General features: G+C 47.7%; 1 protein-coding gene, 1 long non-coding RNA gene and 1 other non-coding gene across 8 annotated transcripts in view; 2 read left to right on the top strand and 1 right to left on the bottom strand.

Annotated features, from left to right (window-relative positions):
* Positions 1-26,772, top strand: part of ALPK2 (alpha kinase 2) — a 117,067-nt gene that overhangs the window by 21,794 nt on the left and 68,501 nt on the right. For 5 of the 6 annotated variants that reach the window (XM_053902773.1, XM_053902771.1, XM_019463912.2 and 2 more), the window contains one exon: positions 19,496-21,230. In XM_053902773.1, the coding sequence (XP_053758748.1) occupies positions 19,496-21,230 (1,735 nt within the window). Of the gene's footprint in view, positions 1-13,688; positions 13,787-19,495; positions 21,231-26,772 lie in introns of those variants that run through there. The other variant, XM_053902774.1, reaches the window with a different exon arrangement.
* LOC109275668 (uncharacterized) lies at positions 2,710-25,002 on the bottom strand. The gene is made up of 3 exons (XR_002084302.2): positions 24,615-25,002; positions 13,564-13,719; positions 2,710-3,099 (listed from the first exon to the last, which is right to left on the bottom strand). It is a non-coding gene; the product is annotated as an uncharacterized LOC109275668 (long non-coding RNA).
* On the top strand, positions 23,699-23,782 carry TRNAQ-UUG (transfer RNA glutamine (anticodon UUG)). Its single transcript has one exon. It is a non-coding gene; the product is annotated as a tRNA-Gln (tRNA).

Raw genomic sequence — 26,772 nt, 5'->3', positions numbered from 1 at the left:
AGGAAAATGAATGTTATTTTGTGCAAATGCCCTTCAAAGATTTAAAGTGGCTTGTTAGTTATAATACCGGTGTCAAATTTGCTTGCCATTATGAGGTCACCAGAAGCCACCAGATTAACTCATAGTTCCCCAAAGGAAAGTACTTTTTAAACACCTACCTGAGTTTAGTCTTTGGGTCATTAAATCTGCACTCTTAGGTACTGAAAAGCTCTTGTTCCTGTGTTTCCCACGTTTTTGTTTTTGTTTGTTTTCTGGGATGGTAAACCCGATCTGCATTTCTGCTTTGTGGCCAGGAGCTAATTAATCGGCCTCCTGATCTTCCCCCTTTCCTCAACCGGGCAAGAGTGCCTCTGGTTCCTCCCGTGTTCTCCTCTCATACCCCTCTAATCTTGTAACACCGTGTACTTTGGACAAGTGAGAACGCTTGGAGGAGATTGATCAGTGCCGTTGTGACCTCTATGTACCACAGGTCAAGTGTGCTTGGCAGGCAGGGGAATGGAAAGCGGGGGAAAGCACTCCAGGGCACAGAGACATCAATAACAGCATGATTGGCACTGTACCATGAAAACGTTTTTTGGTTTTTTTGTCTTTCCAAAAGACGTGGGGGTGGGGAGGAAATGCAAATGGATGTTTTCTACCTCAGAGAAGGCAAGTTGGAAGGAGCGCGTATACAAAAGAGGAATTGTGGTCTCTCAGGAGCACGGTTCAAAGAAAGACAGGTGAACAACAGATAAAAATCTGTCCAGGAACCCACACCTAGGGCGAGACACTCCTCTCCACAGCAAGGAGGCCTCTCCATGGTCATGATCACGTCCCGCTGTGCTGAGAGAGCACAGATTACCAGAGAGGCAGGAGGGAGGGTGGGTGGACTGGGCAGGAAAGCGTGGATGGGGGGGGGGCTGCCCTCCTCAGCTCACCCCTACAGATGACCTGGTGGTGGGGACGATGGCCAGGAGAACTGCACAGTCACCATGAGCCAATCTGCTCATGATGTGTATGGGTTCAATAGCGTCCCCCCCTCGTCCCCACCCCCCCCCCCCCGCAAATTCATGTTCACCTGGAACGTCAGAATGTGACCTTATTTGGAAATAAGATGTCTTTAGCTGTAGTCATTGGAATTAAGGTGAGATCACCATGGATTAACGTGGGGTTTAATTCCATGACTGGTATTCTTATAAAAAGGAGAAAACAGACACAGACAGAGGGGAAATAGCTGTGGGAAGACAGGCAGAGACCACAGTGATTCGGCCGCGAGCCAGGAAATGTGAGGACTGCCCACCGCCACTGCCACGGCCACCAGAAGCTTAGGAGGGGGCGAGGAGAATCTTCCTTAGAGCCTTCAGAGAGAGCATGGCCTTGCCCGCACCTTGATTTTGGACTTCCAGGCTCCAGAACTGTGAAACAATAAATTTTTGTTGTTTTTCTTTTTTCTTTCTTTCTTTCTTTTTTTTTTTTTTTTTTTTTTTTGCTACCTCTCCGTGGTAATATGTTATGACAGCTCTGGGAAGCGAATACATAGTTATCTGAGCATTCTTAAAAAAAAAAAAAGTGCTGCCATTTGCCGACCTTGACTTCTGTGATAATGTAGCCCTGGCTCCCAAAATACCAGCTGAGTTCACCTGGGCGGCCTGGGAGGCAAGGGGGCAAGGAGGCAAGGAAGATTTTTCCAATTATGCCTCAAACTGGATATCGATTATTCGAGATTTTGATGGAAAAATCGATATGAAGGTTTCCCGGGTCACTTGTGTTTTACCCCCAGGGGACATTTGGCAATGTGTGGAGCTATTTTTGACTGTCACAGCTGGAAGGGGTGCTACTGAGTAGAGGTTAAGGATGCTGCTAAACGTTGGACATTGCTACGTTGCTAAACGTTGCCCTCCCCACCACAAAGGACTCGGCCCCTCTCCCACTGTGGTTCTCCAGGCCCACTGGCCCCTTCCCTGCAGGGGACAGCACAGCACTCAGATGCCCGGGAGCTTCGGGGACAAAGCCCTGACTCCTGAAAACAGCTGCTCTTTTCTGGAGTAGGTCACTCTCTCCCTGCTGTTTCCACCCCAGAGGAACTTTCCCAGAGGCCTTCTTTGAGGCCGCGGTCAGCACTAACGCAATGTTGTTTCCCTGTCCATTATGCTTTCATTTGGCTTCTGTCTGTGTCCTGACTGGACAAAGCTCCATGAAGACGGGACTCTTTGCTCACCGCCTGGTCGATATTGGCTGTGTGAAGCTAGTGCCTTCTGCCTCGCTTCTGTCCTCCCTTCTTCGTTAGCAGGTCAGCTCGTAGGGGCAGCAGGGACTGGGATTTCTGTTATTTCTGATCCCCACAGCCTCATGTGCTTGTCAATGACGACACAGTTCTCCAGGTTCTTCTTCCAGGCCCACATTTCTGCTGTTGTCGTGCCCTGCGACTTATTAGCTGTGTGGCCTTGAGCGAGTCCGTGAACTTCTCTGTGCTGTGGTGTCTTCATAAAATGATTTCGGGGGACGGTTTAGGTGAGATTCTTCACGCAGAATGGTCAGCAACGTGCGCGTTAGGCTTGTAACAAATGCTAACTAGTTAGTAATTAATATCATTTTACTGCCCGCTCCCTGAAAGCAGCATGGTTCCAGAATTACTCTGAAAGAATCACTCTGCCCTAGCTTGTGGTAGCTGTATTTAGAGCCGGGATCGTTTTGTATGAATGGTTTTGAAAAGTGTTCGAATCAGTGGTGGATTTTCAAAGATAGGAAAGATGTGGACATTTAACAGGTGAGCAGCGACCCACACGGGGAAGTTGAAGCTGTTTTTCTCATACATGTTTATGAGAAACTCTGTTTGGATGGTTTTTTTAGATGGTGGAATCTGTGACTTTAATGATGTCTTAGCCTTTTTAGTTATTCCTCACGTCTAGGTGGACAGCCCCCAGGAGTGCTGGGACACTGTGTTATATTCCTGAAGCGTCTCTGGTGTGTAGCAAAGAGTTGTCAATACGTGCTTGTTGTCTGAGCCAAAGACTTTGGTTCCTGGAGGTCATCAACCCTCTTTCTATACACGATCACCCAGGGAAAACCAAGCTCCTTGCCAAACATCTAAAACACATGCGTTGTTGGTCGAGAAAGAGTCTGGGCAAATAAGAATAGGAAAATCAGTTAAGAATATCTCTATTCCCGAAAGAAACGCTTCAAGGCACATATCCTGTTAACAGTAGAATTGTCACCATCAACCTTGCTCATAAAGGACAGGAGGTTATTTGCACCATGGAGAGCAAGGATCTGAAGCCAAGTCGTCTGGATTTAAATCCCAGATCTTACAAACTGTACCATCTGGGGCAAGTTACTTAGCCTCTCTGAGCCTCAGTTTTCTCATCTGCAAAATGGGGATAATGATAAACCTGCTTTATAGGATTGGTATGGGGAGGAAACCAACATGTGCAAAGAATTTAGAATACTCTGTAAATAATAGTTATTTTATGCAATTTGAACATAGCCCCACAATGAACTTAATTTTGGAACTGATTTAAAAAAAAAATAAGGTGAGGTGAGAAGGATAGCGGAGTTTGGCAACATTCCCCCCCTGCTATTTCCCTCTCGGAGGATAAAATATAATTAACGTGTTTCATCAAGGAACCATGGGGTAGAAATAAAGATGACTGAATCTTGTTATGTCTTGGCTAAGACAGAAAAGGCATTTTATCCAAGGTAGGAAAGCATTTTGTGAACTTCGTGTTCCCTTGAGCTTAAGTAGGTGTAGTAAGTCTTAAGGGTGACTGGGAGAACTTTCGGCACCGCGAAGGCCTCTGTGTTCCCAGCACGGAGCCCAGATAGATGGCATTCTTCTTGAATGAATTCAGCATTCCACTCATTCCTCAGACCTCGCCTGGAGCATTTCTTGAATGAGTCCTAAGGGTCTGATGAGAAACTCCCATTTAGTCCCCAGGGTGATAGTTCCGTGCTGAGAATCCACAGCTTGTCCTGACATTCTGGTTTTGACTTTGGTCAGGTAAGTGTGTGCATGGGTATGGGAGCCACACTGTGGGACGCTCATCTTTTCCTGGGGGCTGGATTTGGGCCATTGCTTCCCCCCACGGTGCTGGCTCCCGGGGCAAATCAATGCTAGCTTGGGAGCAGGTGACAGATTGATCCAAGAGCCCCTCCCAAGACATCAGGGCAGTGAAAGGTGCACTCATCACTGGAAATTGGACATGTGCTAAATATCTTTGTAAATGCCACTCCATCAACACCTTCTGAGGATTTAGAGCAGACCAGTAACACTAGGGGAGTTTTGGGCCAACTGGGGTTCCGTCTTAATTTGTAATTATAGAGTCGTGACCCAACGCTTCTGATGATCGACGTGATGGGGAGTCTCGCTGATGGAAAAATCACGGCGTTAGTATTAGCAATCATTTGACCGACTCCCTCTTTAAAGGGGGACATCGTGGGGCGCCTGGGTGGCTCAGTGGGTTAAGCGGCCGACTTCGGCTCAGGTCATGATCTCGCGGTCCGTGAGTTCGAGCCCCGCGTCGGGCTCTGTGCTGACAGCTCGGAGCCTGGAGCCTGTTTCAGATTCTGTGTCTCCCTCTCTCTGACCCTCCCCTGTTCATGCTCTGTCTCTCCCTATCTCAAAAATAAATAAAACGTTAAAAAAATAAAAAAAAAAAATAAAGGGGGACATCGTAAGGAAGGTACTTGGCAAGGGCAGACAGCTCCTTGAGGGAAAAGGGGGAACCAGTCAGGCCCTGTGAGTCCTGGCATGGGCTTTGCTCCACCTCTGAAGGGAGAGGCGCAGGGCAGGGGGTTGGGAGTGGGGGTGGGGGAGGCACTAAGAACAAAGTTTGGTTTGGGAACATGTGTCTTTGTCTTGGCCAGCACAGCCCTATTTTCCACCTCTCGTGCACTTAGCCAAGGGCTTCCATGAAACTTACTTCCACCTTTGCCCCATCACACTGGGGGCTTCTCTTGCCTCTGCCTCCACCCATCCTCCTCACCTGGCTCTTAGTTCTCTGGGCTACTTGGACCCCGAACCTCCTCTCTGCCTGCCTCCAGATTCTAATCGCTTCTGAACTGCCTGGATTGCCCTCTCCCTTCTTCTGAGTCCTGCAAGGTTGGTGCAGTCCCAGCATCTCAAACTCTCAGCCCAGACCTCAGCCCGAGTCCCCCTCATATGGGTGGGGAAGGCCAACCTGAGTGCCTCCTCTAGGCCACACCTGAGCCCCAGATGAACCCAAGAATGAGCTGGACCCATGAGAGGGGGTTGGACCTGGCCTGGTCCACCTGACCCTGCCTGTGTTAGTCAGCTCAGAGATTCCACACGCTACAGGGCTTACCCAACAGAAATTCATTTCTCGCAGTTCCGGAGGCTGGAGTCTGAGATAAAGATACCAGCATGGGGGGTTCTGATGAGAACCCTCTTCCAGGCTGGCATACAGCTGCCATTTTGCTGTGTCTCTACATATGGTGAGCAAGCTTTCTGCTGTGTCTTCTCATAAGGGCACTAATCCCATCATGAGGGTCCTATTCTCATGGCCTCATCTAACCCTGATTGCGTCCCAAAGGCCACATCTGCAAATACCATCACATTGGGAGTTAGGGCTTCGACATAGACATGTTAGGGGGACACAGCTCAGTCCATAGATTTCCCTAAATGTGGAAGTCATCGTAGCCATGTATGGGGACAGGCCTAGACCAGGCCAGTGGAGGCAGATATGGGGCTACTGAGTAAGAGTCAGGGATTTGCAACACTCTGTGAGGCCACGTGTGGGTATTTATGAGGGATGGCTCAAGGGTTACTGCCTGGGGTCAAGTCTTGGCCCTGCCTCTTAATTGGGCATGTTGCTTATCTTCTGTCTGCCTCAGTTGCTAGACGTGTGAAATAGGAATACTAATAGTATCTACCTTGCTGGGTTGGGTCAAGATTAAATGAGATAATACACATTAGGCTTTTAGAACAGTGCCTGGAACTTAGCAGATGCTTATCAAGTGTTTATTCTTTCCACTCTGAGGTCCGTACTTTGTCAGACACAAGTCATTCTTGGTCATGAATTTGAAAGTAGAATCAGGCTGCCTGCCCATTTCAGAGAAGATGGGGTCAAACAGATCTCTGAGTTCTTGAATGAGAATCTTTGTGCAGATTCCTGAGCTGATGTTAAGAAGCCAGGCTTGGGAGGCCTGGGTGGCTCAGTTGGTTGAGCATCTGACCCTTGATTTTGGCTCAGGTCATGGTCCCAGGATCGTGGGTTTGAGCCCCGTGTTGCGATCCCTGCTGAACATGGACTCTGCTTAAGACTCTCTCTCTCCCTTTCTCTCTCTCTCTCTCTCCCTCCCTCCCTCTACTCCTCTCCCTACTTGTACAGTCACGTTCTCTCTCTCTCTCTCTCTCAAATTAAAAAAAACGAAGAAGAAGAAGAAGCCAGGCTCAGGCTAAAGGCATGGACTCTACCTGGGTGGTCAGGGCAGGTGCAAAACTGTATGTGAACCTTGGGACAATTCTTTTGTCTAGATCTTGATGCCTTAACTCATTTCTGAGCCATTTCCGAACTCAGAGACATGAGTCAGGTCTAGCAGCTTGCTCGCACATGGCCTTGCACTTTGTCTTCCTTCTACGTGGAATGTTCTCTTCCCACACGGCCCCATGGTTAGTTCTCATGTCTGCTCCAACTCCCCTGATCACTAAGACCTTCTCTGACCCAGCCACCAATAGCGCTGTCTGCCCCCAGGATGTCCTACCTTTCTTATCTCGCTTTATTTTTCACATAATGTGTGTGTGTTTGTGTGTGTGCATATATATGTACATTTAACAGCTTTGCGTTGGTGTAACTGACACAGTGAACTCTACATGTAAAGTGTCCAATTTGGTTTGCTTTGATGCATACACACACCCGTGAAGCCATCACCATTATCAAGATGAACGTATCTATCACCCTCAAACAATTTCTCCGTGTCCCCTTTGCAGCCCAGCCTTCCTGCCTCTCTCTGCCCACTCATCCTCACACGGCAACCCAACAGCCTTCTATCACCGGAGACTAGCTCATCGTTTCTAGAGTTTTATATAAATGAGATCACAGAGCACGTACTCTTTTGTATCTGGCTTCTTTCACTACACATAATTATCTTGAGAAGCATCTGTGTCCTCTGGTGTGTCGATAGTTCATTCCTTTTATTGCCGACCAGTTTTTGTTTTTTTTTTTTAGTGTTTCATTGTTAGGATCCACCAGAATTTTTATTCTATTGAAGGTCTGAGCCCCACATCTCAACCCTCCTCTCCTTTCTTCCCTGTAACAGGTCATAAAACTTCTGTGTGAAGGGTATATTTCTGGTGCCAGGGCGAGGGAAGACATTTTTATCAGTAGAGACAGGGAATTGGGGGCCAAGAAATCCATACAAACCTTGTCAAACTCATTCTTACCTTCCTAGTTACTTCTTCACCATTTGCTACCTCTAGCCCAAACCCTTTTGTCTTATCGATTCTTCACAAACTTACTGGTTCTTTGTCTAAAAGGTATAAAAGGTTCCTGCTCGCGTCACTTCTTTGGGTCTCCATTCTCTTGGGAAGGCTCCCCCGTCCGTGTAAAAATTCAGTGTATGCCTTTCTCTGTACCACAGCTGTCCTCCAAAACAGAATCTACTAACGTGTGTGCTGGAGTATAACTCAAAAATGAAAGGCAGATGTGAATCCGTCCTTGTCAGTTTAATTTTCAGACCCATCCAGGGACCCTCCCAGGGTCGAGGAAACTGTGTCCTTCCTTGCAGAACCATTCCATGGGCAGCCATGTGAACGGGGAGGACGCGATTTGAATTACTGTGGCTTCTTGGTGGTCGGCCAGCTGTTAACTCTAGAGGCCACGCTGTTGAAGAGGATTGCGAAGCCAGGAAATAATAGTAAAATTGTAAAATAATTTCCTCCCAGCTGCCAGGGGCTCCACCTGCTCATGCCCAGGTCCCAGGCGATGGGAGAGCTGCAGAGGCGTGGTGAGATGGCCCAAATGACAGAGCGGGACCTAGCAAGCACCAAGCCTCCGGCAGAATGGCAGACAAAGAGACACAGTCACATGGTGATGGCCTCTTCCCTGACCGCAGGTCTCCCAGGATGCTTTTGAGAGAGAATGTCTCGGGTCTGATTTCGTGCATTCTTCCTGCCTGGGTCCAGCAGTTGGTTTAAAAAAAAAAAAAAAAAAAAAAAAAAAAAATATATATATATATATATATATATATATATATATATATATATATATATATGCAAAACCAGCTCTAACACCCACATTCCTGCCTGCGGGGGCAGCTTGCCAGGCATTTGTTTAGTTGGAACTCAGCTCAAATTGAGCAGCAAGTCAAGTGACAGCTGCTATGTTTTTCTGAGAATTTAATAAGGGGACTTTCACCCTCTAGAGATATTGGAGTCCTCTGGCTGGAAGTGACTCGCAGAGCTTGCCTTCAAACTTGATTTTAGAGCAGCGGCAGCCGCAGCCGCCACAGCCCCGGAGCTTGGTAGACTGCCTGCGTCCCGGCCCTCATCGGATTCTGCGTTTTAACAAGATCCCCGGCGATTCCCGTACCCAGTAACACACGGGGAGCCCGGCTCTGCAGACCATCCCGCTCCTGGCTCTCTGTTACGTTTAAAAAATGCTGATACTCAGGTCCTACCCCTCAGAAGGTCTGATTTAATTGGTCAGACCCAATTGGTTTTTACTTTATAGATCATCCAAGGCCCAGAGAGATCACGGGACTCATCCAGGTTCTTAACCACTGGTTAGGAACAAAGCCAGGATTAGAAGCCAGACATTCTAGGGGCGCCTGGGTGGTTCAGTCCGTGAAGCGTCTGACTTTGGCTCAGGTCACGATCTCGCTGCTTGTGGGTTCGAGCCCTGCATCGGGCTCGGGGCTGACAGCTCAGAGCCTGGAGCCTGCTTCGGATTCTGTGTCTCCCTCTCTCCCTGCATTTCCCTGCACCCCAGCTGTCCTCTAAAACAGAATCTACTAACATGTTGCTGGAGTATAACTCAAAAAGAAGTGATCGTGAGGACTGCCTTCAAAAATAAGGATTAATGGAGGGCCTACTGTATGCCAGGGCTGATCAAGACCCTGGGGACCCGGTAGAGAGCACAGTGAACCCTGGTCTCATGGGACAGGGAGAGAGGAAGAGTCGCGCATTAACGATGCCAGAAAAATCAGTAGTGTCAGGTGACAAAGAGGAAAGGGGAGGGAAAGAGTCTCAGGACAGGAGGTGGCTCTGCTGAGGTGCTATGAGCAGAGGTGTGAAGGGTAAGAGAGGGAGAGGGGTGGGGTTGTGCTGGGGAAGAGTGTTCTCAGAGGGACCAGCAGGGGCAGCAGGAAGCCGGAGATGGGAGCGTGCCAGGTCACCGTGGCCGCAGAGGAGGCCGGGCAGGGCGGGGAAGACCCCCCAGCAGCAGCAATGCCATAATCCAGACCAGAGATGAAGTGGCCCAATCCAGGGTGGTCCTGGAGCAGGTGGCAAGAAGCTGCCAGGTTCTGGACCCATTTGCCAGGAGTTGCCACTGGATTGGATGCAGAAGCGGGGGTGAGAAATGGAGTCTGAGGCGTGCCCCCTGAGCGATGGGTAGAACGAAATATTTTTGAGACAAGAAACAGGTTTGGGTGGGAAAATCCAGAGTTTGGTCTGGGGCATGCCGGGTGTTTGATGAGTTAGCAGTGCTGGTCTTTCAGAAATTCTAAGCTGACTTGCTTTTATAAAAGAGCTCTGGGTGCTCCAGTGTTTGCTGGTATGTTGTCCTCGGTCCTGCTCTCAAGCTGCCTTGTCTGTCATAGACGGATTTACAACTGAATGTAGGAGCTTTCCTACTGTCCCAATGTACCTTGAGATTTCTGGACACATTCTGGGCATTGTGCTAGCCTGGGTGGTGGGTAGGGACTATTTCCGGCTATGCTTGAGTTTTCTTTTGCCAAGAGGGTTTGGTTGGCTGTTAACTAACCCTGATGGTAATAATGCTGTAGGCTTTTTTCCCTTCGGAAGTCCATTTGCTCATTTCTTATTTAAAGAATATCTGGTCAGGCGACTCAGGTCACGATCTTGTGGTTTGTGGGTTTGAGCCCGGCGTCGGGCTCTGTGCTGACAGCTCAGAGCCTGGAGCCTGCTTTGGGTTCTGTGTCTCCCCCTCTCTCTGCCCCTCCCATGCTCACGCTCTGTCTCTCTCTGTCTCTCAATAATAAATAAACATTAAAAAATGTTTTAAAAAGTCAGGTAATTTTGGGGCGCCTGGGTGGCTCAGTCAGTTAAGCATCCGAATTTGGTTCAGGTCATGATCTCACGGTTTGTGGGTTTGAGCCCTGCATCGGGCTCTGTGCTGATGGCTCGGAGCCTAGAGCCTGCTTTGGATTCTGTGTCTCCCTCTCTCTCTGCCCCTCCCCCACTCATGCCCTGTTTCTCTCTGTCTCAACAATAAACAAACATGAAAAAAACGTTTAAAGAATATCCGGTCAGCCTGCATGGCTCCCAGAGATTCAAAAGCCTGTCAAAAGCTTAGCACTTCTGTGCCAAAATACAGCCAAGAAATCACGCCTGATACATACCCAGGCAAAGATACTTCCTCTTCCATCAACTTACCGATTCCCCTACCTCCTTCATGACCATACGAGAGCTAAGATTCATTTAGGTGCTTCTGGGCTCCGCCTCCCCCTTAGAATCACCTGGGAAGCTTTAAAAAATACGCATGGCAAAGCCCATCACCCTCGAGAGGCTGCTTCATTGCTTTTTTTGGTAGGGCCCTGACCCTGGTATTTTCCCCCTTTGAAATACTTCATTTTTAGAGCAGTTTTAAGTCCATTGCAAAAGTGAGAAGAAAGTACAGTTTTCATATCTGCCCCCCAACGCACAGCCTCCCCTACTGTCAACATCCCCCCGCCAGAGCGTTACGGTTGTTAACTATCGGTGAGCCTCCGTGAGCCGTCATTATCAGCCAGGGTCCGTGGTTTATATTAGGATTCACTCTTGGTGTTGTGCATTCGATGCTTCTGGATGAATGTGTCATGACATGCATTCGCCATTATAGTATCCTACAGAGTACTTCGCTGCCCTAAAAATTCTCTGGCCCTGCTGTTTCTAAAATGCATCCCGAGTGATTATAATGTGCAGCCAGAGCTGAGGACTACCGGGTCGGTGTTTACTACGTGCCGGGCCCTGCTTTAAGCACTTTTAGTAATTATCTACCGTCGTCCTCATGTCAACCTCTGGTGTAGGTACAGGTATTGTCCTTCGGTAGCTTGACAACGTCACACGGTGAATGGGCCGCGTGTGGACCCAGGCTGTCTTGCTGCGAAGTCTGTCCCTTAACCCCTGTGTCATACTGGCCTTGCAATCTGCTCTCTCATCGGCCCAGAATTGGGTGAAGGAGAAAAGTAGGATTTCCCCTGCAGTCTGCCCGTGGGCCATGCTGCTGAGCGGAACTCTGAGCCTCTCGGCCCACTGCTCCTGTCCTTCAGGGCCCTTTCTTTCCTGTCCCTTACGCAGGACCTGCTCGGTCCAGTTCTGGTACGTCTGCCAGGAATGCCCTCCCCCCTTTCCCACCAGCCAAAATGTAATCCTTCCCCCTGTGCTCAAGTTCCACGCTCCTGGCATGAGGTCTGACGATCTGGGCCACCCCGACCTCTCCCCTCCTAGCACCAGAAGCACTCCCTGCCTCGATTGTGCCTTTGGGGATTCGGTGACGCTAGAGTTTGCAAACTGCATACCGCTCCCTGTTTGACACCCGAAAGTCTTCTTCTCTCTCTGCAAAATTGGCATGTCCCCTGGGGAAGGAAATATGTCCTGTACCATCAATTTCTCTCTCCTTTCTCAAGTCCCACACACTGGGCTGGGACTTAATATTGTTGTAGGTCCAACAGGACGTATGGGAGAATGAGGTGTCCCTGCTCAAGCGGGGGCCACAGGCCATATCACGTATGGAGAGCGGGGTCCCTCCATTCTCACTCTGGTACACCGTGCACTTGTGGGGAGCATCTTACCGAATGGCTTCCCTTCCTCCCTAAATGGCTGCTTTGATCTGATTCCCAGGGAGTCCCATTTGGGGCCTGAGGTCCAAACTCCTCAGTCTGCGGTGGAAAGTGTCCCATGATCCAGGCCCCTGCTCAACTCCCGGTGGGTGACCGTACCTCCCGATTTACCTGAGTCGGCCTCAGTTTCCCTGGGATGGCCCTGGTTTCTGCCTGTGGTCACGGTGTATCAGTAGTGTCCCTTTTCATTCTCTAAACTGTCCCGTTTAAATGATAAATAAAGCAGTGGCTCTACCTTTGAGCCCACAACTCTCCCAGCGGCTCACCTTGTGGCTGTCCCTCCTGCCTGGAATGATCAGCCCCCTCCCCAACCCCAGGCATATACCAACTTTCCTGCCAAAGTCCTACTGCGTATTTCCTGGGCCTGCTTCAGCTTTTGCACCCACTGTCCTGCATTGTAGCTGTTGGTATAGATAGGCCATTTCTCTTATTGGATGAGAAGCTCCTAGCAAGGGCCTAGGAATTGACCACGTCCGTCCTCTACAAGGAGGCCAACACAGTGCCTTACACACAGTAGACACTTCTGATCATTTTTTAACTGTGTGACTTAAGGCAGTCACATCTCCTCTGGGCCTCAGTTCCAGTAAACTAGATCATCTCTGTATCATTCAGGGTCTAACTAAGAAGACAAAAGCTATTTTCAAGCATGAAATGCGGGGTTATGTAGGTAACTGAGCCAAACAGGGGTCACCCAGAGATTCGCGTCAGCAGGAAGTCGCCGTCTCCGAGGCTGCTCCGTTGAAGGGAGGCCGCAGGACTGCTAGTTCTGGGTCACAGGGCAGAAGGGGTATATGCAGCCTATTAGAAATGCCACCTGAGGCTGGCTTTCCCCTCCTTCCCCCTCTCCAATCTCCTGCCTCCCTGTGCTCCAGGGTAGCAAGAAGCCAGCGGTGCTGGGAGCCCAGGAGACACAGCCTCAAGGGTCAGCTCCGAGAGAGACAGGGCAGAGCAAAGAAGGGCATAGCGGGGAGGGAGGGAGGCAGGCCCCAGAGGGCCACAGCTCCAAGTCCCCTTTCAGTCCTCGGACTGGTGGCTCATTAAATCTGTTGGATAAATGAGTAAATCGGTACATGTGTGCGGAAACTCCTCATCAGTTTGGAAATACACGTAGCTGCTTGCAGAAGATGTGATCAAGAAGGTCTGTGTGTTTCTAATGTTAGAATTCTTCCATCTCTATAACAAACATAAGTTTGGGGCATGAAAAAACCCAAGCCCTTCTTACTCCATTAGTTATTCTGAATGATCCAATCAATAAAATCGACAGTAGCACTTAGGGAAGCAATACAATACAGACACTTAGTGTAAGAAAATATTTTGACCTTCACCTGGCAAGGATACAGATGTCATCGTGTAAGTATTTACTGAGCAGAGCGCCCTCCCTCCTCCCTGCTGCATGGGCAGGAGAGGCTCAGAAAATCCACAGGGTGGGGACAGAAGGCGGGGGCTTTGGAGGCCTCCCCACCTCCGCATTCCTGGCTGCACCGATGAAAACACTGCAGGCATTTTGTTCCCAGAACTTGTTTTCCTCCACTGGGAAGTGGAGAACATAGTAAACTAGAACAGTACCTGAGATCCAGAGAAGATTCCACATCTCACCTCGAGCCAAAAGCTTGAGCCTCGTCTCCCGCGAACCGTCTTCGGGGCGTCTGGTCAGATCGCGTGGTTTGAGTTTCAGGAATTGTAATTCTGCGGGGAGAGTTTTCTGGGGAGCAGGGGAATGACCTTCAGGAGACAAAAGGAAGAAGAGAAGAAACCTGAGCCGGAAAATCCACTTTGCAGCCTACATGGAGTAAGTCATTCTGTTTTGTTTGTGTCACTGGGATAGTGAATGGATAGATATGTGAAGTAATGCATGGGAAAAGCCACCACCCGAGGGTGCAGTCACGGTGGGGATTGAAATGTAGGCATTTCAAAGAGTATCAGGGTACCTGGCTGGCTCAGTCGGTTAATTGTCTGACCTAGGCTCAGGTCATAATCTCATGGTTTGTGAGTTCAAGCCCTGCATCAGGCTCTCTGCTGACAACGCAGAGCCTGCTTGGGATTCTGTCTCTCTCTCTCTCTCTCTCTCTCTCTCTCTCAAAAATAAATAAACATTAGGGATGCCTGGGTGGCTCAGTCGGTAGAGTGTCCAACTGGCTCAGGTCATGATCTCGCAGTCTGTGAGTTCGAGCCCCGCATCAGGCTCTGTGCTGATGGCTCGCTGCAGCCTTCTTTGGATTCCTCTCTCCCTGACCCTCCCCCGCTCACGCTCTGTCTTTCTGTCTCTCTCTCTCAAAAATAAATAAACACAAAAAAATCGTTTAAAAAAAGGAAAGAAAAGAAACAAAGTAGGCCTGTCACTTCAAGGAAACCTAATAGTATCTATTGCTTGTGATGAGAACCCAAACCTTTTTAAAAGGCACAAACTTCTGGTTAAAAAATAAGTAAGTCCTGGAAACATAATATACAGCATGGTGACTGGAGCTAATAATACTGTATTGTATATTTGAAAGTTGCTAAGAATAGATCTTAAAAGTTCTCATCGCAAGAAAAAGAAATTTGTAACTCTGAGTGGCGATTGATGTTAACTAGACTTACTGTGGTCGTTTCTTAACATATGCAAATATCAAATCATTATTTGATACATCTGAAGCTAATGTCATGTTATATGTCTGAAGCCAACGTACATCTGAAGCTAATGCAATGTTATATGTCAATCTGAAGCCAATGTAATGTTATATTTCAATTACACCTCAATTAAAAAAAAAAAAAATCCAAGCTTTTAAGCGATCATTGCAGTCCCTTCTCTGAACTAAGGACTTCCACTTTCTTCAGATATGCTTTCTGCCTCTTTCCTCTCTTTCTGGGATTCCCTTCATGCATGTTGTGAGCTTGGTGGTGTCCCCTAGGTCTCTGAGATTCTGCCCACTTTTCTCCATTCTTTTTTCTTTCTGTTCTGAAGACTGGATCATCTCAATCACCTTCAAATTCATTGACTATTCTGTCTGCTCACGTCTCCTCTCGAGCTCTCTAGTGGGTAAAGGCGCATGTGAAAATACAGATGATTGGATTTATGTAGCTAGTTGATAGGCTTTCAGATTCCACATTGCGACCACTTCTTTGTACAGTTTCAAAGAAGATTATTGGCAATCATATGGAAAGACTATTAAAATACTCCTTTCTTTTCCAAGTATATATCTGCGTGAAGCCAGATTTTCTTCATGTATTTCAACCAAAACAATGTATCGTATCACAACGAACGTGGAAGCAGCAGCTGGTTTTTAAGCCAGATATTAGATGTGTGAACAAATGTAAAGCAATGCCACTCTTAGGAAATGTTACTTTGTTTTAGAAAAATATGTGTTATTTATGCTCACGTAATGAGTTTGTTTTTGGTATTTAAAAAACTTTTTATTTTAGAGAGAAAGGGTACAAGTGGGGGAGAGGGGCAGAGGCAGAGAGAGAGAGAGAGAGAGAGAGAGAGAGAATCCCAAGCAGGTTCCACACTCAGCACAGAGCCTAATGAGGGGCTCGATCCTGTGACCCTGGGATCATGACCTGAGCTGAAATCAAGAGTCAGATGCCCAATTGACTGAGCCACCCAGGCACCCCTATTTTTGTTATTTTTAAATGAATAAATGTTTTCAACTTTTCTCAGTTTTACTTTTAATATGGTAAATAGTGATATATAACTCCATAAACAAACATTCTTGGGAGTCCTCAATTATTTTTGAGCGTGGAAAGGGGTCCTGCCGTCATAATATTTAAGAACCTCTGGTCTAGACCAACCCAGGGGGTTCAAGCCCAGAGGAAGCCCCACCCACTTAAGGTCACATGTACCTCTTTTTCTTTAAATATGGAAATGAGTAATTTCCAGCAAGTAGAGTCATTCCGGCAAGACTTTCACAGCAAGTCAGGAATGTTGCTGCTTCCTTCGGCCAAAAGGAAGCCAAAAGGAAAGACAGTCAAGAAGGGAACGCAATGAATTGTTCAGGGAATTTCTTCCGGGACGTTTTTGCATTCCTGTCAAATCACTGTGGGGCACACAGGTCACTCTGCCAGCATCTTGCAAAGATTCTAAAGCCCAGTCCTACTCACACCATTTCAGCTGCTGTCACCGAAGTCCCCTCCTTGCAGCTTCTCTTTCTCTTCTAGTCGCCACGGAGCAACTTAGCCCAGAAGTGACCGACAAGGTTCTCGCAGATATTCGATTGTTTCCCCTAGTAGGTTTTGTTTTTTTTTTTTTAAATGTTTATTTATTTATTTTGGTGGGGGTGGGGCAGGGAAAGAGAGAGAGAGAGAGAGAGAGAGAGAGAGAGAGAGAGAGAATCCCAAGCAGGCTCCATGATCAACATAGAACCCAACACGGGGCTAGATCTCACGAACCCTGAGATCGTGACCTGAGCCGAAATCAAGAGTCAGATGCTTCACTGACTGAGCCGCCCAGGTGCTCCCTCCTTTACTGCTTTCTTACCTGGTCCTTTGATCTCTCTATCTTACTTTCTTCTCTGCCTTTCTGTTTTTTCCACACAAGTCCTGGTACTTTCAGGGCAGGTGGTTTCTCTGGCATAGAGATCCTGGTCTGGATAAATCAGGAAATCAACCCAACTACTTAGAATTTTCCAGTAGCCCATGGTACTGTTTGATGCTCCTTGTAAGTTCCTAGCTGAGGCCAGGTCTTCCAGAACTCCTGGAAAAGAGGCGTGTAGGCAGTGGTATAGGCCATGTGGAGCTCAGGCAGAGGCCCCTTTCTCTTTGTTCAGCCTTAATTTGGCTTAAATGAAGAGACCCAAGCATAAGTGATGAGGATGTCTCCAAGGGCAGACCAAGGACAATTTGTAGCAGAATGTATTTGGGACCTTAAAAAAATTTTTTTAATGCTTATTTACTTTAAAAGAGAGAGAGAAAGAGCACAGGCGGGGCAGAGAGAGAGGGAGACACAGAATCCAAGGCAGGCTCCAGGCTCTGAGCTGTCAGCACAGAGCCCGATGTAGGGCTCAAACTCACAAGCCATGAGATCATGACCTGAGCTGAAGTCGGACGCTCAACTGACTGAGCCACCCAGGCCCCTGCATTTGGGATCTTTAAAAGCAGATCCTCAGGACTTTTACCCACAGATTCTGATTCAAGAATTTTCAATAGAGGTTCCTGGTGATTCTTCTGCACAGTTCTTGAGGACCAGAGGTAATCTGGTCTTAGCACGTTCACATCCTTTTTCTTTTTCTTTTTTTTTAATTGAGGTGTATTTGACATACAGCGTTGTGTATGTTTTAAGGTGTACTGCATATTGATTCGATGCATTTATATTGCAATATCACTGCCACAGTCGAGTTAGCTAATACCTCTATCACATCACATGATTATCATTTTAGCACTTTTATATTCTTTTTTAAAGTTTATTTATTTTGAGAGAGAGGGGGAGGAAAAGGGCCAGAGAGAGAGGGCGAGAGAGAATCCCAAGCAGGTTCCTCACCATCCACATGGAACTGGAACGCATGAACCTGTGAGATCATGACCTGAGCCGCAATCAAGAGTCGGACACTTGGGGCACCTGGGTGGCTCAGTCGGTTAAGCGTCCGACTTCGGCTCAGCTCATGATCTCGTGGTTCGTGGGTTCGAGCCCCGCGTCGGGCTCTGTGCTGACAGCTCAGAGCCTGGAGCCTGCTTTGGATTCTGCGTCTTCCTCCCTCTCTGGCCCTCCCCACTCACTCTCTCTCTCTCTCTCTCAAAAATAAATAAACAAAAAATTTAAAAAAAAAGAGTTGGACACTTAACCGACTGAGCCCCCCCCCCCCAGGTGCCCCAGAGCTTCTACATTCTTAGCATATATGTAGCATAAAGTTTCTGCTTTACGAAGCCCCTTCACATTGATTTTCTCATTTGAACCTCAGAATGACCTCGTGAAGTATACAGGAACAGCAGGTGTTGTTGCCTCTAGAAAGTGACCCTCACTTTCAGTCTCCCGGTGTTGTTGCCCAGGGCAAATCTGAATATCAGCTGTGGGTCCAGCTTGGTGACCCTCAGCCACCCCTGTGTGGCTTCTACTTGGGAACCAGATTACAAAAAAGGGCAAGATATTAAGAAAATTGGAATTAGCGTATGGTGTTTTGAAAATGAGGCGTATGTGAGCACACGCGACTGTGGAGGGCTTATGAGCACATATGAGCTCAGGGAGACAGAGGGGTGCCTTCGGCGAGAAGAAGGAGAATAAGGAAGACGGTGTGCCATCCGGTGTCTAACACTGATCCTTCTGGGTTAGATGTGTGTGCGTATTTCACACAGATCAGGCAATAAGTATCTAAACATCACTTCTAATTCTGAGCCAACCCACAGCTCCCGCCTTCTGAAAATGCTCATTTACTTCTGCGCCGGATAATGCAGAGTGAGGCCAGCAATGTTACAGCTATACTGAGATCAAGTGAGATCTATGAGTGCAAATTATAAAGCCAGTGCAACAGGCTTTTCCTGGGACTGCAGAGCCCAGAGAAAGGCCCTAGCAGGAGAGGTCAGCAAAGTCTGTTAGGTTCAAGGTTCCATGGAGCTCCAGTCAGTAAAGGGAGGGGACACAGGAGCACCGTCCCTCCTGGAGCAGGGAGAGCAGGCTCAACATGATCCAGGAGTCAAGTTTGTCCCTGCTGGGCCAAAGCCAAGCACCTGGCTTGGTCTGTGTAAGTCAGGATGGCATGTGGGCATGGGTTTCTGGCCAGGGGGTTCATGGGTCATGGTTTAGACCCCACAGTCATGTAAAATGAAGAGGAAAGGGCACATTCTTCCTACACATAATCCCAGTGTGGCGTCTTTATAGCCTCCTGGCAAGAACAATGCCTTCTTAGGGGCGCCTGGGTAGCTTAGTCGGGTGGGTGTCCGACTTGGGCTCGTGTCATGATCTCGCGGTTCGTGAGTTCGAGCCCCGTGTCGGGCTCTGTGCTGACAGCTCAGAGCCTGGAGCCTGCTTTGGATTCTCTGTCTCCCTCTCTCTCTGCTCCTCCCCTGCTCACATGCTGTTTCTCCCTCTCAGAAATAAATAAGGATTAAAAAAAAAAAATTAAAAAAAAAAAAAACCATGCCTTCTTAGCATGGTCTTAAAAAGTTACTGCTTATGCTGTCCACTGCCTGAGGTCGAATACTTCAGTTACTTGTGTACAATGTCTCACTCCAGAAAATAATGCCTTTTCAAATTCCTATAGTGTAAAAAGGACTCAAAATAAGAGGAGAGAAGGAGAAACTAGAGTGTGAGATGTTTCCCCATTCGTCTGAATAATTCTCATCATTTTTCAAGTTGGGGTAAGACTGGGGAAGGTCTTAACGGAAAATGCCGGGCTTCCTGGATTCTCAGCTCCAGGGCAGCTGGGACTCAGAAGCTGGCTGACTCTGACCACAAGCCCCTTTCCAGGGAGATCACAGATCTCCTTGGGTGTGCAGCAAAAAACCATGGTCATTTTCTGTGCCATGATGTGAGGAATGTTGGCATGCCCGTCCAAACACGGCCAGCTTACCAAGTGTATTTTCTTCATCCTAGCTGTACCCCAGATGACACCGCTGTTTATCAAATCTCTGCTAAAAACTGTTCTGGAATGATCTGCTGTTCTGCTTCCATTGAAGTCAAGTGCTCGGCAGAGAACCCACAGCTCTCCCCTAACCCCAAAGATGGCGGGGACACGGGTTGGAAACATGTGGCAGAGTCAAGCATGCAGGAAGAAGCAAACCAGCTTGATGAGAAAGAACATCCTCGTAGGGGCGAAGAAAGTGTCCCCTCAGGTAGTCCCGTGTCAGCTGACTCCCCGTCCTCCAAATTCGGCTGTTCAAGCTCGCTCCGGTTATTGGCCAATAATGACACTGGTGCCTCCGGTTCTGAAAATCCCTTGGATGTTAAAGGAGCAAGGCGAACCGAAGAGGCTCGTGATCCGGATAGCGCGGAGGAAGTTGCGGATGGGTGGCTTTCTTCTAAATCAAGTAATATTCCCGATAAGCAACATGTGTATTGCCACAGGGCAGTGCATTCCAAAGGATCAAGGCCAGTGGATGGGGCCTTAAACAGTGATGGCCCTCGTGAGGACGTCTTAAAGTCCGGTCATCCGAATGCCAGAGTGCAGAAATACATTAGCTTCAGCCTACCGCTGTCGGTGGCGGCCACATCCGATGGCCCAGGTGACAGGGCCACGATCCAGCAGCAAGGCAGCCCACAGGTGTCCAGCGAAGACTCTGACAGTGACTATGAACTTTGCCCAGAGATAACCCTAACCTGCACCGAGGAGTTTTCGGATGATGACCTAGAGTATCTGGAATGTTCCGACGTTATGACGGATTACTCTAATGCAGTTTGGCAAAGGGACCTGGAGGGGACTGGGCAGGTTTTTTTATTAGAAAGCAATGACGAAGAGATGGAATTCGGTTCGTGTTGCCCGGGTGGGCGTGAGCATTTCCTCAGTGAAATGGGTTGTGGGCCTCGGGTGTCAGATGACATGGGGCCTATGGATGCCACCAGTGGCTTCTGCGGTAATCACTCACAACCCCAAGAAGTAGGGGTGAGGAGCAGCCAAGCCTCCACCCACAGTCCCTCATCCCTGCAAACGGGGATGATTCTGACCTTGGGGCCTCCCCGGGATGTAACGTCTACAGTGACAGACCAGGCGAGATGTAAACTACCCACTGCTTCTGAGGCTGCTGAAAATGATTATCCAGGAATTCGAAGAGAAACCAGAGACAGCCACCAAGCAGGAGAGGAATTCACCAGTGACAATCTGCTAAACATGGATAAAGCGGTGACAGAGACGGCGATGAAGCGTCTGTCTGGTGAGTTAGAAAACTCAGGGGTGGACCAGTGGTTGGAGATTGCAGCCGAGAAGAAAGTAGGGGACGAGGTTTCATTGAGCAAGAGGGGCTCCGAGATACCTGCCGGGGTGAGGCGGCCAGAAACCAAAGGAAAACCCAAGAAGCTGAGCCCCAACTTGAAAGAAAGCACGACAGAAGGCACCCTTAATCTCCTCTATCCCAAAGAGCCTGTTAAGCGCCCATTAGCCCAGAGTGATAAAAGAGACGGTCCTCATGCCAAAGCAGAAGCTGTTGATTGGAATTCCCAGTTCCGTGCAGGAGAATGTGCCGTTCCAGCCCAAGCACAGCAAGAAACAGAGACCCTGCGAATTCCCCTGGGCCCACCCCCCCAAGGAGGGAACTCAAACTTCGAGGGAGAAGGGGTGTTGGTCAGTACCCTATCTGAGACAAGCGGGGTTCCAGACGGCAGTGCTCATCCTCAGGTAAGACTCCTCTTTTTAAAAATTACTAGATGAAAGGTATTTGTGTGTGCATGCGTGTGCGTGTGTGCGTGTGTGTGTGTGTGTGTGTGTGTGCGTGTGGGTTTCTCTTCATTTCATATTATGATCGCCGTACCACAATGTAAATCACAAGAAGTCTCCCAGCACCATTAGGGTATTTGTGAATGACAGCTGCTGCTGGTAAGAAGGAAATCTGGTTTTGAAAAAAGGCCCAAATAAACCCTAAGCCGTCCTAATTATAGCAAAAGACAGATAGAAGCAAGAGGCACTAATGGGATTCTGGACAGCTGGAAAAAGAAATTTGATATTTTGTCTACTGCATGTGTTTCACCAGGCAATGTCCCTATTCAGAAAGTTTTGCAAGCAAATGTTTTGGGTGTAGACTTTAAAAGGAAAAAAAAAAACTCGCTTGAGTCAGTTTTCAGGAGCACTTTAAAAATGTTAAGTGCTAGCTGGAATCAGAATTCATAGTAAAATGAGAGATTTCGGTGGTCTAAATGATTTGTAGAATTCACTTAGTGGTGCTGGGAAAAGCAGACAAAATTGGTTTTCTGGGCCGAAAAATCAAAGTAGATTTTTGAACCAAGGTTTGTTTTGTTTTTCTGAGATCACAAATACAAAACAGGCTAAGAAAATACTGCCTGGAAGTAAATTTGTTTTACTCTATTCCTGATTGGGTGGGGGGGGGGGGGTGTATTTGAAAGAGATGGAATTAAATTCATGGCAATAATCAGTGCACAAAAGACATTGTGCATGATATATGAATTTATTGTATTTTTAATTTTAAAGGGTCCCAAATGGGCTTTGAACTAATGCTGTACCATGGCCAAGATTTTATTTTCGTAAATAACTACCTAAGACAAGTTATTAATCAGTTATTTTTACCATCCTACTTTACTATGTTCTCCCTCCCCCCAACTTCATAGTTTAGGAACCTAGTATTGTTTTTATAGATCAGGCATTCTCCAAAGAAAATGAAATATTCCCAAATGCATTCAGTTACTGAACTCTGTGAAATAGTAAACATGGAATACATCGGTTTCTAAAGACCTCGTCCTAAAATAGCCAATCAAAAAATCTCTAGATCTGAGGTAGCTTTTTCCTGAGCAAATCATTCTGCCCCACTGGCCAAACTCTGTCACATAAAAGTCATGTTTATACTTTACTTTTTGCAGGAGAGCCAGCTTTATACTATTTGGTTGTTAAAAAAAACTTTTTTTAATGTTTATTTTTGAGACGGAGAAAGAGCATGAGCAGGGGAGAGGCAGAGAGAGAGAGAGAGAGAGAGAGAGAGAGAGAGAGAGAGAGAGAGAATCCCAAGCAGGCTCCAGGCTCTGAGATGTTAGCACAGAGCCCGACGCGGGGGTTGAAGCCACAAACCGTGAGATCATGACCTGAGCCGAAGTCGGAGGCTTAACCGACTGAGCCACCCAGGCGCCCCTTCTATGTGGTTGTTTCGCATACCGCTGGGGTGATCGCACGCCAATGAGCACAGATGCATACCCAGGATAAGTTTATGGACGTGGGTTAGCAAAATATTAATACAAAGTTAAGTTGCAGTATTAATTTTTTCATGTCAATAAACATAGCGTTTCCTTTTCTAGTCATCAGATGCTCTTCCTGGCTCAGATAAGTACCTTTTTACAACTGTTCATCCACATGGAGCATTTTATTGGGCAAATTACCTTGACTATTAAAAGTTCGGGGTGGGGGGGAGGGGGTAAAGCGGCCAACGAGGAGCAGGTAGAGAGGAAGAGGAGAGTGACAAAGTTAGTTTTAGACCCACCACTGGGGGAGGCAAGTTCTAGCTTCCTCACCTGCCAACAAGGAGGCTAAGGAAGGAGCTCCCTTTGTCATCTTCGGCTTGTGCCCCTAACTGCAATCTGAGACCGGAGTCTTGGGGACGGCAAGCCCAACGCAGCTAAATAACACGGGCCATCTCCGGGACCACAGTCGACGGTCTCATGCACATCCTTGTGGCCATCGGAGTTCTTGTGGGACCCTTGCTTCTGCACTCACACGCACTCAACCGCTCCTGCTTTCGGCTCGAGGTCTGAGGTGCGTCCTGTGTTTTGTGGCACGGCTAAGTGACTCTCTAGAAAGCTTGCCCCGTGCAGGTAGGAGGGCTGTTCTCACTTTGCTGTGCCCAGCAGCAGAGCTGGCCTGTCACTCAAGGGCAGCCAGAAGCGTGAGTGGAAGTTGTGTATTCAAGAGTAGTTCTGTGCAGCCCCAAGTTAGAAATAGGACCGGGGTGCCTGGCGGGGGGGGGGGGGGGGCTCCATCGGTTAAGTGTCTGACTCTTTGTGTTCCGTTCAGGTCACGATCTCACAGTTCAAGGAATCGAGTCCTGCATGGGGCTCTGCCCTGACAGCGTGGAGCTTGCTTGGGATTTTCTCCCCGCCCCCCCCCCCCCGCCCCTTCCCTCCCCTTAAAAATAAATAAATAAGGATACCAGGGTGGCTCAGTTGGTTAAGCGCCTGACTTTGACTCAGGTCATGATCTCACAGTCGTGGGTTCGAGCCCCACATCTGGCTCTGTGCTGACAGCTCAGAGCCTGGAGCCTGCTCCAGATTCCATGCCTCCCTCTCTCTCTGCCCCTCCCCCACTCGCACTCTGTCTCTCTCGCTCGCTCTCTCTCAAAAATAAACATTAAAGTGCATAAATACATAGATAAATATCTTTTAAAAAAGAGAGAGAGAAAGAAATAGTACCTCTGTATCTGTGGCATTTTTTTTTTCCTTAACAAAAAGTGGGGAGGGGCGCCTGGGTGGCTCAGTCGGGTGAACATCTGACTTTGGCTCAGGTCACCATCTCCCGGTCTGTGAGTTTGAGCCCCGCATCGGGCTCTGTGCTGACAGCTCAGAGCCTGGAGCCTGCTTCAGATTCTGTGTCTCCCTCTCCCTCTGCCCCTCTGCCATTCGTGCTCCATCTATTGCTCTCAAAGACTAAATAAACATTAAAAAAATTAAAAAAAAAAAAAGAAAAGTGGGGAAATGCTGCAGGGACTATGGCACAGTGAGTGCCCATTTTTTGACCCATGCAAAAAGTCAGTAGTCTCACTGTGGAAGAGGCCCATGTTTCTTACATGCAAATACAATATAGCCAAATTTCCACCAAAGGCCTAAATATCACTGTAAATGTGATGCAAAAGCATGAGAAGGTCACTAGGAGCTAAATCAAACTTGTTAAAATACCACAAAAAAAAATTGGTGAATCTTTCTATAACTAAGACAAAAAGACATTTTAGACATTTATTCTCAGACAACTGAAGCTTGTGGGAACTTGAAATTTGAAATGTTAGAAATCCTTGGTTGGGGGTAATGTTAATAAATCTGCCCACTCTTGACTCTTGCCTGATTCACTTACCTTGAGGTGTCTTTTTTTTCCTTTCTTTCTTTTTTTTTGTGGGGGGAGAGACAATGACCATCAGCTTATCGTTTAGCAGTTTCTCTTCATCTGTAGATTGCTTTTAGCAATTCTGAGGAAAATCCCAGACCTCTCATTCTGCTGTGTTCTAAGAACAAGGCTATATTGTAGAATATCTCCTACCTAAACGAGTGGACTTATTTCCCATCTGCCTTTCCTGCTTTTACAGTGCAAGGCCATTCCGATTTGTCTTGAAGTAGTGTTTACCCAGGCTAGGATTGGAGAGCCCCCAGTTTCTCTACAGTTATGGAAGATTCCAAAGTTAATCCCAGTTGGGGAGTGGAAAGTAGAGAGGGTACCCCAGGCTAACTTGAATCGTCTTCAAGGGTCACACGGCCAATCCTTCACCTTGGTTTTGCTTTTGGTTTTATGATCCAGCTCGGAGGCAAGTCTTGACGACCTGCCCATCTTAAGTTTCCTTGTAACCACCCGGCGGTAAGATCGCCCTCGCTCTTGAGTCAGAAGTGCTGTGTCTGTCTTTCTGCATCGCTGCCCAGCTTCACGCTAGAGAGATTTGCATTTCTCTTTGGGGTGATGGGATCTCAAGAGTACAGTATGAAAGTGGAATCTTAGGTTTTGAGAGTTAAGAATCTTCCTGATTGGGAATCACTACTAAGCACACAAGGTGGTGAGCTCCTTGATGGCAGGGAGTTTGGTCACTGTATTTTGTTCACTGATCTATCCCAAGTCCTGGGAATGGTGTTGGCCACACAGTAGGCACTCAATAATTGAAAGAACAAGCAGCCATACGGAACTAGATTTAATTCCATTGATTCCATAAAGATCGTTGGTCTCAACCACTTTGCGGCCTTTGGTGTTCATTCTTTGGTTCCCTTCACATACCAATTCTCCAAATCACTTCCCATTGCTTCCCATTGCTTTTTTGGCCCTGGGAATCGATTACTTTGTACTAAACCGTAAACACCTTGCACTTGGGTTCCCTTGTGAATGCTGGAGATTCACATATAACCTTGGCCTCATCAGTGCCTTGTTAGCTTTTACAGATGGCTGATTAGATCCGGGAAGACCTTACCACATCCCCCTAGCATTCAAGACCCTCTGCCATATTGCTCCCATCCCCCTCTGAGTGGCGAAGCGGACAAACACACCGCTTTCTTCAGCGGGTAAATGAAGCCTTCTCCCAGACATGCAGTGTTTTCTTCTGTCTTCTTGCCTGGAAATAGCCTCGCTCGGCTTGTTGCCAGCTCAGTTCCTCTCATCTTGCGAGGCCAACATCCTGCAAAGTGCTTCAAGTTGCCTTCCCTGCCCCCACCCCAAAGCCCAGTCCTCATCGCTAACCGTGACTTCTCCTTCCGTTCTTGTTCTCATCCTCCGTGTCATGCAGTGGACTCTGCATTTGGATCCTGTACTCTTGCTTTCTGACCTGTGACCTTGGGAAAAACTCCCGAAGCTCTCCCAGACCCAGTTTCCTCATCTAAAACAGAAAACAGAAATAATAATAACAATCATAATAATCGTGCCTCGTAGAGTGTTACGAAGATTAAAGTCTTGAGCATGACACGCGGATCGCAGTACCTATTATGCTGTTAGCATTTAATGCGCATTATCGTTTTTATTTTGTTTATTATTTTGCCTTTTTTTACAAACATTTTGTTTTTAAGTAATCTCTGCATCCAATGTGGGGCTTGAACTCACAACCCCAAGATCAAGAGTCACATGTTCTACCGACCGAACCAGTCAGGTGCCCTTTTTATTTACCTTCTTAATACTTCTGTCCTTTCCCCCCCATATTGAAAGCGTATCAAGGGCTGGCTGGAAGTGATTTTATACCTTTTTAAAAAATATTTACTTATTTTTGAGAGAGAGAGCAAGTGTGTGAGTGGGGGAGGGGGCGCAGAGAGAGAGAGAGAGAGAGAGAGAGAGAGGGAGACAGAGGATCTGAAGCCGGCTCTGTGCGGACAGCAGAGAGCCCGATGTAGGGCTCTGACCCACAAACTGTGAGATCGTGACCTGTGCCGACATCGGATGTTTACCCAAGTGCCCAGGGTAAGCCAGGTGCCCCTATGCCTTTTTTAACTGAAATCTTCCTTGAGATAATGGTAGGTGCACACACGGTTGTAAGAAACAACATGGAGAG

This window comes from Panthera pardus, unplaced genomic scaffold (assembly GCF_024362965.1).
Source record: "Panthera pardus isolate Hobbes unplaced genomic scaffold, ASM2436296v1 HiC_scaffold_15, whole genome shotgun sequence".
Classification (NCBI taxonomy): domain Eukaryota; kingdom Metazoa; phylum Chordata; class Mammalia; order Carnivora; family Felidae; genus Panthera; species Panthera pardus.
This window is presented reverse-complemented; position numbering and strand designations above follow the sequence as displayed.